The 13105-nt window shown below is 41.0% G+C and overlaps 1 protein-coding gene across 2 annotated transcripts in view; it reads right to left on the bottom strand.

Moving 5' to 3' along the window:
* The window catches only part of LOC124037693 (AP-3 complex subunit delta-1-like), a 45166-nt gene extending 32594 nt beyond the window's left edge, over nt 1-12572 (bottom strand). For both annotated transcript variants that reach the window (XM_046352662.1, XM_046352661.1), the window contains exons 1-11: nt 12289-12572; nt 6373-6468; nt 6026-6106; nt 5856-5936; nt 4429-4536; nt 4203-4332; nt 3851-3990; nt 1722-1795; nt 1548-1597; nt 1111-1160; nt 702-750 (exon numbers count right to left, since the gene is read on the bottom strand). In XM_046352662.1, coding sequence (XP_046208618.1) covers nt 702-750; nt 1111-1160; nt 1548-1597; nt 1722-1795; nt 3851-3990; nt 4203-4332; nt 4429-4536; nt 5856-5936; nt 6026-6106; nt 6373-6468; nt 12289-12384 — 955 coding nt within the window. In that variant the 5' untranslated portion in view covers nt 12385-12572. The remainder of the gene's footprint in view (nt 1-701; nt 751-1110; nt 1161-1547; nt 1598-1721; nt 1796-3850; nt 3991-4202; nt 4333-4428; nt 4537-5855; nt 5937-6025; nt 6107-6372; nt 6469-12288) is intronic.
* Nucleotides 12573-13105: the final 533 nt, after the last annotated feature.

A 13105-nucleotide genomic window follows, 5' to 3' on the forward strand; every position in this document is an offset into this window, starting at 1 on the left:
GATAGCTCCGGAAAAGATAGCTGTATATCAGGTTTATGGATCAATATGTGTGAATGCAACCTTGAGGTAAAGTGCTATCGCTGTGCAGATACAGGTTTGGTTTCATCAGAGCAGGTCAGGAGCAGCCCTGTAAACAGTACTATGTTTAGCAGCCCTGTAAACAGTACTGTTTGAGACTAACAGTTTAAAGGTGTCGATGGGAGCAAAAGAAGGAAAGAGTCTGTTGATGTTATGATCCTAACTAGCAAAACAGCCTTGAGGATCAGTATAGAGAACTCAATTATTATTATTATTTTTAAACATAGCTGCCCACGTATATCTAATCTACACACAACCAAGTTGTCCAGATAACTCGAATCACCAGATGCATCATAATGATAGTAGATGTTTTAACTTACTGTTAGCTGTAACCTGTTAAGACTGGTTAATTACTGCTCAAATATACTCAATGTTTAGAAACTAAATAGCCTGTTGAAGTAACGGTGTATAATAAAGGTATAAAGACAAAACCCTACCTTGTGACAGTCGCAATTGCAAATATGCACAGTGACATTTCAAACGGCCCGCATTTTGGGGGAGTGGTCAAAATCTTGTTATCCAGAGTTTTGGGATCTAGATCGCTGTAAACTAGATGGGTGGCTACTCAGAAACACGCAGACAATGAGAGAATGACACACTGCAGGCATTGACAGAGGGCTCACAGTTCTGGTCCGAGTCTTCAATCAGGATTCGCAGTTTCTGGACACAGAGCTGAGAGAGAGAGAAACATGCCATTAGTATCAATATAAACCTTTCCAAAGAAGCTCCAGTATTGGCACATGCGCTCAGCAATTCTGCACATTCACAGAAAGTGGGTGAAACCCACTAGACATAGAACCCAGCTAAAGTCATTTGAACAGTTTGAATTTCTATACATTTTAGAAGCTCAGAAATGAATGCTTTTTAATCACAATTTCACTAGCCTGCGCAATCTTTTGGTGTTCATCTACTGATAGACTTGTGATGATAAAAACAAAGAAGATGTAAACATGCATTGTTATCAAACTGGAGTGGAAAGCGTTCACATCATTAGCTACAAAAGAGAAAGTGGACATGGTGTCCGGGACTTACCTGAATACTAGCACTGTGATTTGGCATCCCAGAGGACAGGGAAATCAACACTGAAACAGGACAAACAATAAGATCCTGCTGTGCCAACAACTTTATATACATGTCAAAAACTACATGTTCACTGTTAGAGCTGTGATCTTGAAAGCTCAGTGATGTTTTTCACTTAACATAAAACAAACTGCATTGAGTCAACAACCTCCTCAGTAGCACATCAAAGGCGCAAACAAAACTGCCCACACTGAAGACTATAGACATGGCAAGGTGTATAATATACATTTACATTTTTTATAAAAAATAATGTTATGAGAAAACAGCTTGGTTCAACTGCGCACATCTTCAGTTTATACACAAGCAAAGATGTACGGCTACCCAGCACACAGATAACCAGACGACTAAACAGAGATACAAGAAGAACAAGTGAAAAGAGGAATACTGACCTGCTATCACAGTGTTGACACATTCATATAGAAGTGACATAGCAGAGGTACTGTGAGATGAAGACAGGGTAAGAAAAGGGGTAGAGAAGGACAGAAGGTCAATATTTTCCTCATACAGCTTTTTGTGAGTCAACAAAACCAATATTGGTTGTGGAATCTCTGTAGGTGTCTCACCTGTGGATGAGGTTTGTTAAGGGTTCTATCAGCTTCTTCCCCAAGCGAGGCTCCAGGGGTGTGAGGGCACCAAACTGAAAAACACACGTCACCATTACACACACTAAAGGAACACCTCTCCATGTCGTGATAAGGACAATCATTTGTAACTTCTACTGACTCACTAACCAGGTTTCCATCCAACCTTTATGTGGGTAAAGTATGGCGGATAAAAAAAATGTCAAAACAGGCCTGATGTAAACAGCAAATGTTGGTAAACATTCCAAATGTCGACAAAACAATATACGCTAGAAAAGGTGAGATCTTTGTGTGTCGATAAAATTAATAATGAGCAAATATTAATACAATAACCATCCTATTGAACGCAATGATGTTGTATGGTCCTCCCACTACGACCCAAGAAAGCATGCTGATTATTAGGCTACAGATTAATATACAGTTAGCTCCAAAAGTATTGGAAGAGTGACACATTTTTTGATGTTTTGGCTCTGTACTCCTGCACTTTGGATTTAATAGAAGTGAATTGTAAATAATGTAGTCATTTTGGAGACACTTACTGTAAATAAGAATATCAGATTTTTCTAAACACTTCTACGTTAATGTGGATGCTACCATGATTACAGATAATCCTGACTGAATTGTAAATAAAGACAAGGGAGAAAGTTAGAGGCATAAATAGCATACCCCCCCAAAAAATGCTAACCTCCCCTGTTATTGTAATGGTGATATGTTAGCATTACTTGGGAGTAATTACTTGGGGGACTACTTTAATACAGATAAGTTAATTTGTATACTTTTGGTCCCCTAAAAAATTGGGGGGACTATGCTGTAATTTCTCAATGGTTTGCCCGCGATGGATGAAAATACCCCCAGATTAAAGCGGACAGTCTTCCCTTTAACCTCGTAGTTATTGTATCATTTCAAATCCAAAGTGCTGCAGTACAGAGCCAAAACAACAAGTATTGGGACATTGACAATTTCTTTGTAGCTCACTGATATTTTTTTATTTCACCAGGTAGGCTAGTTGAGAACTAGTTCTCATTTACAACTGCGACCAGGCCAAGATTAAGCAAAGCAGATTGATACAAACAACAGAGTTACACATGGAGTAAACAAACATACAGTCAATAATACAGCAGAAAAAGTCTATATACATTGTGTGCAAATGAGGTAAGATAAGGGAGGTAAGGCAATAAATAGGCCATGGTGGCAAAGTAATTACGACATAGCAATTAAACACTGGAGTGATAGATGTGCAGAAAATGAATGTTCAAGTAGAGATACTGGGGTGCAAAGGAGCAAGATAAATAAAGTATGGGGATGAGGTAGATTGGATGGGCTATTTACAGATGGGCTATGTACAGGTGCAGTGATCTGTGAGCTGCTCTGACAGCTGGTGCTTGAAGTTAGTGAGGGAGATAGGAGTCTCCAGCAAATGAACTTCACAGAGCAGTGAAAGTGCAAGGTGATGAGTTTGATGCTCCTTTCCAATTTCATATTGAGGGTCTTATTCTGGTGACATTATGATCGATCCCTGGCTGCAGCTTGACAAATAATCTTGCTCTTATCCATAATCTCATAATGTAGGTTAGCCTACCCACACTATCTGTGAGCTGTTGGCTAGAGTGCTTGTGCCAAGACACAAGTAGGCACATTAACTATTTAGTGCAATAGTTTGTGATAGAACTATCGGTAGTGTTGAAAATTCCCATTTTTTATTCGGTACATGTAAACTTCTATATCATAATGCATAGCTTTCTATCCACAAACAGTCAGTTTGGTGGAAACACACCACTGGTGGGAAAATGTGCATATTTAGTCATTTTTTTGTAATTACGATCTTGTCTCATTGCTGAAACTTCCCAACGGGCTCCGGAGAGGGGAAGGTCGAGTCATGCGTCCTTCGAAACATTACCAGCCAAACCACGCTTCTTAACACCCGCCCGGTTAACCCGGAAGCCAGCCGCACAATTTGTCGGAGGAAACACCATTCGACTGACAACCGAAGTCAGCCTATGTGCATATTTTTTAGGCCGATATATTTTCATGTGAGCATTTTTTACATCACCAATAGGATGGAAACCTAGCTACTGACAGTGATTTTCACAGCTCCCTTCCTGTTTACTCACCAGCTTGATTATCTTGATGAGGACCCAGTTGTTGGTGGAGGAGGTCATGAGCTTGAAGAAAAGCGGTGCCAGAGAAAGGTAGTTCTTAGGGTTCCTCCTGGCCAGCTCACAGATGACATTAACAGCCGCTGACTGGACCCCTGCAGGAAAGAGGCATCACACAGATGAGATCAATAACATCCATGCTGAAGGAATCATTAGGACACGAATTAGATCAAATACATCCAAAATACTTTAAAACAGCTTCCATCCAGTTAAGACAATAATTTCCTTAGTTACTGCATACTTTAGGATTCTAGGTGATAAAATGTGTCTGGCCCCAACCAGGCAGGTATGTACTAGTCTCTCTCACCAGGGTCAGGATCTTCCAGTTTCTCCTTCATCCTGGGGAAAGCTGGTCGCAGAGACTCGGGGTACTTCAGGAACACCTTGTACATGATCAGGACTGCCTTCTTCCTGATATAAGGCTTTGTGTGGGACATCTGCAGCACAGACCGAGAGAGAGAAAGGTCAGAGAAGCATGAAACCACAGACAAAAATGTGCAGCAAGAACTCTTGAGCTGGAGAATGTAACTCACCAGAGTCATGATGTCATTGGCCAGATCCCGAGCCAGGTCAGGGGTCACGAAGCAGGAGAGGCCAGTGAGAGCCACGCCGGTGTCGTACTGGTTAGGACTGCTCAGATCCTGAAAGAAAGAAATGGATGTGAAAGAGGTAGGGAAAGTGAAAGAGGAGAGAAAAGGATAGGGGAGGACATGCACTACATGACCAAAAGTATGTAACATTGCATTCCAAAATCATGGACATTAATATGGAGTTGATCCCCCCCTTTGCTGCTATAACAGCTTCTACTCTTCTGGAAAAGCTTTCCACTAGATGCTGGAACATTGCTGCGGGGACTTGCTTCCATTCAGCCACAGGAGCATTAGTGAGGTCAGGCACTGATGTTAGGCATTTAGGCCTGGCTCGCAGTAGGTGTTCCAATTCATCCCAGAGGTGTTTGATGGGGTTGAAGTCAGGGCTCTGTAGAGGCCAGTCAAGTTCTTCCACACCGATCTTGACAAACTACTTCTGTATGGACCTTGCTTTGTGCACAGGGGCATTGTTATGCTGCAACAGGAAAGGGCTTTCCCCAAACTGTTACCGCAAAGTTAGAAGCACAGAATCGTCTAGAATGTAATTGTATGCTGTAGTGTTAAGATTTCCTTTCACTGTAACTAAGGGGTCTAGCCCGAACCATGAAAAACAGCCCCAGACCATTATTCCTCAGCCACCAAACTTTACAGTTGACACTATGCAGTCGGGCAGGTAGCGTTGTCCTGGCATCCGCCAAACCCAGATTCGTCCGCCGAACTGCCAGATGAAGCGTGATTCATCACTCCAGAGAAAGCATGTCCACCGCTCCAGAGTCCAATGGCGGTGAGCTTTACACCTCTCCAGCTGACACTTGGCATTGCGCATGGTGATCTTACGCTTGTGTGCGTCTACTCAGCCATGGAAGCCCATTTCATATCCTGACGAATAGTTATTGTGCTGACGTTGCTTCCAGAGGCAGTTTGGGAAGTCAGTAGTGAGTGTTGCAGATTATTTTTTACACGTTACAGCACTCAGAGACCCTGTTCTGCGAGCTTGTGTCGCCGAGCACTTCGTGGCTGAGCAGTTGTTGCTCCTAGATGTTTCCACTTCACAATAACAGCACTTACAGTTGACCGGGGCAGCTCTAGCAGGGCAGAAATTTGACAACTGACTTGTTGGAAAGGTGACATCCTATGACGGTGCCACGTTGAAAGTCACTGAACTCTTCAGTAAAGCCATTCTACTGCCAATGTTTGTCCATGGAGATTGCATGGCTGTATTCTTAATTTTATACACCAATGGGTGTGACTGAAATAGCTGAATCCACTCATTTTCTATATATAGTGTAGCCGGTATCAGAGATGGTCTTTAATAGATCATAGACAGGTAGACCAAAGGTGCAAGATAAAAAAAAAGAAGTATCACTGACCTTTCGGATCTGATTGGTTGTCAGCATGATTACATCAGTGCTCTCATGAAAGCACTGGGAGGCGGCCAGGTAACCAATTCTCTGAAGAGAGGAAGCACCATATTTAAACCTCAAACGCTCTCGAATATCCCACATTTAAAAAAATATACCACACATACAGATCATCTTGCCTTGTATGTGAATTTGGAGGAGCTCATGACTTCCACAATGTTGAATGCAGCCCAGCTGACGTCATAGCCCAGCATCTGCAACTGTTAACGCACAAGGGGAGAGACAGAGGGAGTCAGAGCACTGGACATCCACTACATTGTCCCTGTGGATAGTGAGAGCTCACAGGCTAAATGCATTCTCAAATAGCTTTTACTGAGTATGGGCAGTATTCAAAGTAGCTGTTATCTAGCAAAAAATAATGCATAGCAGGCCTAGGATATAGCTGAAGTGTTTTTGGTTGTGCATCTCTGTGTTGTTGTTCACAGCGAGGGCAGTTTCAGTGAGGGGTGCTGATCTCTGATCTTACGTAGGTGAGCTTGCAGACGGCATTGGACTTGACAGCAATATTGTCCTGCTTGAGCTCCTGCTTGATCTCGTCGATGCAGGTGGAGATGTATTTAGCCTGAGCGGAGACACAGAAACCAGACAGGACATCAGACTGAATGACAACCTCCACATGATACTCACGGATTACTTTTCACCACTGATTTACCTCAGTGAACCAGCTAAAACACAGGCTAAGGGGAGGAGTCTTACAGCAATTGAAATTTCATTAATTTAATAAAAGGTTATAAACCCAAGCTTCTGATCACATGTGTTTTAGGCTTGTGAGGGTTCAGTCTATGATTGAATGGGTGTGCCAAGCTTGTAGCGTCATACCCAAGAAGACTTGAGGCTGTAATCACTGCCAAAGGTGCTTCAACAAAGTACCAAGTAAAGGGTCTGAATACTTATGTAAAATGTGATGTTTAAAAAAAATTGTAATAAAATTAGCAAAAGTACATAAAAAGTCTACCTGTTTTTCTTTTGGCATTATGGGGTATTGTGTATGGATTGAGGGATTAAAAAAAAAATGTGTTAAACATTTTAGAATAAATCTGTAACATAACAAAATGTGGAAAAGGGGAAGTGGTCTGAATGCTTTCCAAATGCACTGTACAAGCTCCTGAGTGGCGGAGCGGTCTAAGGCACTGCATCTCAGTGCTAGAGGCTTCACTACAGACCTTAGTTCGATTCCAGGCTGTATCACAACTGGACGAGATTGGGGGTTCAATAGGGCAGCACACAATTGGCCCAGCGTCGTCCGGGTTAGGGTTTGGCCGTCATTGTAAATAAGAAATTGTTCTTAACTGACTTGAAGAGTTAAATAAAGGTTAAATAACAATGTTTTTTTTTTTTTAAAGCTTCCGTAACAAAAAGACACATTTACAAACTACCTGTTTTAATGGTTGGTTTGGGTCCACACTAGTAAGTTAACTTATTCAAATTATACAGTCACAGAGGATTTTCTTCTGAATAACTCGTCAGGTCATTGAACATTCAGGCAACTTTGATGTAAGGCTTGATCACACCTGTAGTGACTACTTGTATCAGTTATGCCCATTGCTGCTTATCCATTGTTCACTAGACATCTCAAATACCTTCATCGATACCACAAAACAAATACATAGTTTTACTCCAATCTGGCAACCCTCATAAAACCCGACACAGCACCAGTATCCCAAAGTATTAAACAAAAACAGCATTGGCATTAATAAATTAAAAAATAATACATAAAATATTATACTTATTTTGGTGACAGCCTTGGTTGATTAAAATATTGGGTTGTTAACACATTTGTTATGAATGATGTTGCACAAAAATGTGTGTATTATCACACGAATTAAACCACACAAACACACAAAATCTGCTGAAATACTTTTTGTACATATTTGCACAAATTGAGTGTGAGATTATGTTGGCTGTGAAATACTTTGAAAACAGCTACTGCAGCATCTATTTTACAATAAATGTAAATTTTTTATTCACAAATGCCAGTGAAATTGTCACACTGTGGAACTCTGACCACCCGCCAACATGGGTGGTGAAATAGACACGCCAATGCCAAAATATACCCACATTTGGCAGGTGTAAAATTTAGGCCCTGAATCAGATCCAATTGATATATTTGTAATTGTGCCCTCTCCACTGGCTTCCAGTTGAAGCTCGCATCCACTACAAGACCATGGTGCTTGCCTACGGCGCTGTGAGGGGAACGACACCTCAGTACCTCCAGGCTCTGATCAGGCCCTACACCCAAACAAGGGCACTGCGTTCATCCACCTCTGGCCTGCTCGCCTCCCTACCACTGCGGAAGTACAGTTCCCGCTCAGCCCAGTCTAAACTGTTCGCTGCTCTGGCCTCCCAATGGTGGAACAAACTCCCTCACGACGCCAGGACAGCGGAGTCAATCACCACCTTCCGGAGACACCTGAAACCCCACCTCTTTAAGGAATACCTAGGATAGGATAAGTAATCCTTCTCACCCCCCCCCCTTTAAGATTTAGATGCACTATTGTAAAGTGACTGTTCCACTGGATGTCATAAGGTGAATGCACCAATTTGTAAGTCGCTCTGGATAAGAGCGTCTGCTAAATGACTTAAATGTAATGTAAATGTAAATGTTGTTCTAGAGCCAAGACCTACAATTCTACAGCACAACAGGTTCCAAAGGAGGTATGGGGAGACAGTGGAGAGACACTATTTTTAATCAGGGGACATGAATAGGCAAATAAAATACCTGCCATACTTGTTAGTGTTACATATTGTCTTCTAGAAATCTGGAATTTAATGTCAATTGCATTCAGTGTGCCTTCACACCTTCCTAGATGTGCTTGCCTTCAAAATGAGGGAGTGACAGAATAGATGGATCTGTGTTACTTCCGTCAGCACATATGTGTAAAGTAAATAGAGAGTGTCCATGAGAAACCTTGGGCAGAACACACAATTAATATTTTAGTGAGTTGTCCACTGTTGGCTGGGTAACCACCGTATCTAGGTATGCAGGGTTGGGTTACACAAAGGGGAATGCATTAGGACCCGAATCAAAAGATCATGGCTTAGTACAGTGGTCAAATACAATCAAAGTTATTATGCTTTCGATGTCTGTCTAAGCAATGGACAAAATCATGACAAAACATTAACTTTTTTTGCCAGATAACTGCCAGGGCATATTAGCACTCAGTGGCCACCACAACTCTGCTGAAACCAGCAGCAGTGACCAGTCAAGGTGTGTATAAAAATAACCCAAGATAGACAACTTGAAATGTTAGAACAGGTAAACTCTAGATTTCACACCTAGGCCTAAATCGCATTCCCAATTCAACATTTCTTAGTAGGCTTGGTCATGCTCACTCTGCTGCTTAAGAGCATTCAGCAATAAAATACTCCCTATGTCCTAGCTACTGACTGGCATCATTTTATTGAATGGTGGCAATATATTCAGCCTAAGAGCATAATGGCCTCTGCTAAGTGACATAATTTCTTAAACCTAAAGGAATTCATTCTGGATTAACTTCTTCCTCCAAAACCTCATCCTAACAACAGTTAACAACCCACTCTGTATGGATGCTGATTCTGTGATGATCTAAACTAATTAGCCAAACACCTTCACTGACATTCTGAAAACACGCAACACCCATGAAGACAGGAGCACTTCTACCTAGCATAAAAACTGTCAGTACGTAACAGGGAACTATACACAGTTGAAGTCGGAAGTTTAAATACACTTAGGTTTTTCAACCATCCACAAAATGTATTGTTAACAAACTTTAGGCAAGTCGGTTAAGACATCTACTTTGTGCATGACACAAGTCATTTTTCCAACAATTGTTTACAGACAGATTATTTCACTGTATCACAATTCCAGTGGGTCAGACGTTTACATACACTAAGTTGACTGTGCCTTTAAACAGCTTGGAAAATTCCAGAAAATTATGTCATGGCTTTAGAAGCTTCTGATAGGCTAATTGACATCATTTCAGTCATTTGGAGGTGTACCTGTGGATGTATCTCAAGGCATACCTTCAAACTCAGTGTCTCTTTGCTTGACATCATGGAAAAATCAAAAGAAATCACAGAAAAAAAATTGTAGACCTCCACAAGTCTGATTCATCCTTGGGAGCAATTTCCAAACGCTTGAAGGTACAATGATCATCTGTACAAACAATAGTACGTAAGTATAAACACCATGGAACCACGCAGCTGTCATACCGCTCAGAAAGGAGACGCGTTCTGTCTCCTAGAGATGAACGTACTTTGGTGCGAAAAGTGCAAATCAATTCCAGAACAGCAGCAAAGAACCTTGTGAAGATGCTGGAGGAAACGGGTACAAAAGTATCTATATCCACAGTAAAACAAGACCTATATCGACATAACCTGAAAGGCTGCTCAGCAAGGAAGAAGCCACTGCTCCAAAACCGACATAAAAAAGCCAGACTACGGTTTGCAATTGCACATGGGGACAAAGATTGTACTTTTTGGATAAATGCCCTCTGGTCTGATGAAACAAAAATAGGACCGTTTGGCCATAATGACCATTGTTATGTTTGGAGGAAAAAAGGGAGAGGCTTGCAAGCCAAAGAACACCATCCCAACCGTGAAGCACGGGGGTGGCAGCATGATGTTGTGGGGGTGCTTTGCTGCAGGAGGGACTGGTGCACTTCACAAAATAGATGGTATCATGACAAAGGAAAGTTATGTGGATATATTGAAGCAACATCTCAAGACATCAGTCAGGAAGTTCAAGCTTGGTTGCAAATGGGTCTTCCAAATGAACAATGACCCAAAGCATACTTTCAAAGTTGTAGCAAAATGGCTTAAGGACAACAAAGTCAAGGTATTGGAGTGGCCATCAAAAGCCCTGACCTAAATCCTATAGCAAATTTGAACTGAAAAAGTGTGCGCGAGCAAGGAGGCCTACAAACCTGATTCAGTTACACCAACTCTGTCAGGAGGAATGGGCCAAAATTCACCCAATTTATTATGGAAAGCTTGTGGAAGGCTACCCGAAACATTTGACCCAAGTTGAACAATTTAAAGGCAATGCTACCAAATACACTCAATTAGTATGTAAACTTCTGACCCACTGGGAATGTGATGAAAGCAATAAAAGCTGAAATAAATAATTATTTACGCTAGTATTCTGACATTTCACATTCTTAAAATAAAGTGGTGATCCTAACTGACCTAAAACACTGAATTTTTACTAGGATTAATCATCAGGAATTGTGGAAAACAGAGTAAATAACTGGCTATGGTGTATGTAAACTTCTGACTTCAACTGTATCAGTGGTTATTGAGGCTGTGCCCATTAAGGATATTTGTGCAAACATTTTCTTGTATGAATATTCAAGTTTTCCAAACCACATTGAATATATTCTGACGTTGCTATTCAGTATACATAACTAGTATAATCTACAACCACCATATTACTAAAGCATGATTATGACAGTGTGTGAATTTATATAAGCCCATCATCAGGTGATATGTCTGACTTGTTGAATATCAGTTCACTTTATCTGCATACCTGTACAAACAAAATTAATTAAAGTTGGAGAAAGTGTGGTAGCTTAAGGGTCAATTAAATGGGAACTTTTTTCAGTCAGGCTGTCAGAGGTGTGTGGAAGAAGCATCCTTTCGTCCACCTATGCAACGTCACTGACTGAAGCTGTAGAGGCCTACAAAATAAAATAGCCTTCTAGATCTTGTTTGCATGTCTCTGTTATTTGTATTAGTGCAATAGAAGGCCATTATACGCAAAAGTAACTTTTTAACTACTGCCCGTTAGCAAATAAATTAAGAGAATAAAATAGTGCTGAACAAGACAGATGCGTTATCAATTCCGTGCATCATCACCAGCTGAGGTGATAGTTTTGGCTAGTTAGTTTCCTAGCTGTTACTTGTTAGCTAACTAACTAAAGTTTGAATGGTTGTTCGGCACATTATCGGTGAAGGTGATCGCCTGAAACCAACTGCCACGAGGTGTAACAAGGTAGCGCTTCACCACTGGTAAGAAGTAGACTCGTGCAAGACCGGACAACCCGATTCGAAGGGGCGATGAAACCTACCGTTATCAAGCTAACGTTAGTTAGCTAGTCATATGACGATTATTATGGAGTAATGACAGTTAACGAGTTGACTAATTAGACAGCTAGTCGTTATTCCTGCATTTACAACTCAGTCTTGGTTAACTTGTTATATAACGTTACATATTTTTATTGTAGTTTATCTGCATATGTGAATAGCAGCTTGCTAGGAATAGCATATTACAGCCGTGTAGAAAGCTAACGTTAGCAAGGCCATCAAATAGTATAGTAGGTGATCTGTTTAACGTTAGGTATGAATGTTTACTTACTGACAGTATGAAATCAGACATGAACGAAAACACAAGTAATCGTTTTACCTCATCTTCCTTGTGATTCCTAATGCCACGTACTAAATCTTGAAGGTTTTTATCGAACATCCGATCGATGCTCCCTTTAACAATCTTCAACGCCATGGCTGTTGGCTAACTTTTGTCGCTTCTGTCCTCGGACAAAGTAGACGTCTTTTGGGTGCGAACCGGTCCGCAAGACAGTCTCTCATCCACCCGGGTACCGTATTTCCGTGGTTTGTAACTGTTTATTAATCCCGGCCAGAGAAGGCGAGGCCAGATGGGGCGTCCTGTACTCCGCTGACAAAATGGCGTCTAAAGTCAGCTGACCGGTTGTATTCATGTGGAATTCTCATTATGGAAATCAATTAAATTAAAGATATACGTCTAGTACGCAGTTTAATGTGCATGGATGATTATTTTCCAGTCATATTCTCTATGCAAAATGCAATTATTTACCAAGTCTGTCAGTGTGTCTATGTCCAATTTTTGCACAGTATGTAGCCTTTGACATTCCTGACTTTTTTTTTGCCACAGCCAACTCAATGAGCATTATGCATGACAGCACAAACACATATAAAAATATGGCAATTCATTTGTTATATAACTTCCATAAATATATATTACCTCATAAAAAACTATTTCACACTGCTGACCATGGATTATACCGGTTTCCCCCCTCATCAATCTACACACAATAACAAAAACAAGTTAAGATGTTTTTGCAAATTTATACACACACACACACATATAAATGAACTACAAATATTTACATAAGTATTCAGACCCTTTTTCAGTACTTTGTTGAAGCACCTTTGGCAGTGATTACAACCGCAAGTCTTCTTGG

Source organism: Oncorhynchus gorbuscha, linkage group LG06, assembly GCF_021184085.1.
Source record: "Oncorhynchus gorbuscha isolate QuinsamMale2020 ecotype Even-year linkage group LG06, OgorEven_v1.0, whole genome shotgun sequence".
Taxonomy (NCBI): domain Eukaryota; kingdom Metazoa; phylum Chordata; class Actinopteri; order Salmoniformes; family Salmonidae; genus Oncorhynchus; species Oncorhynchus gorbuscha.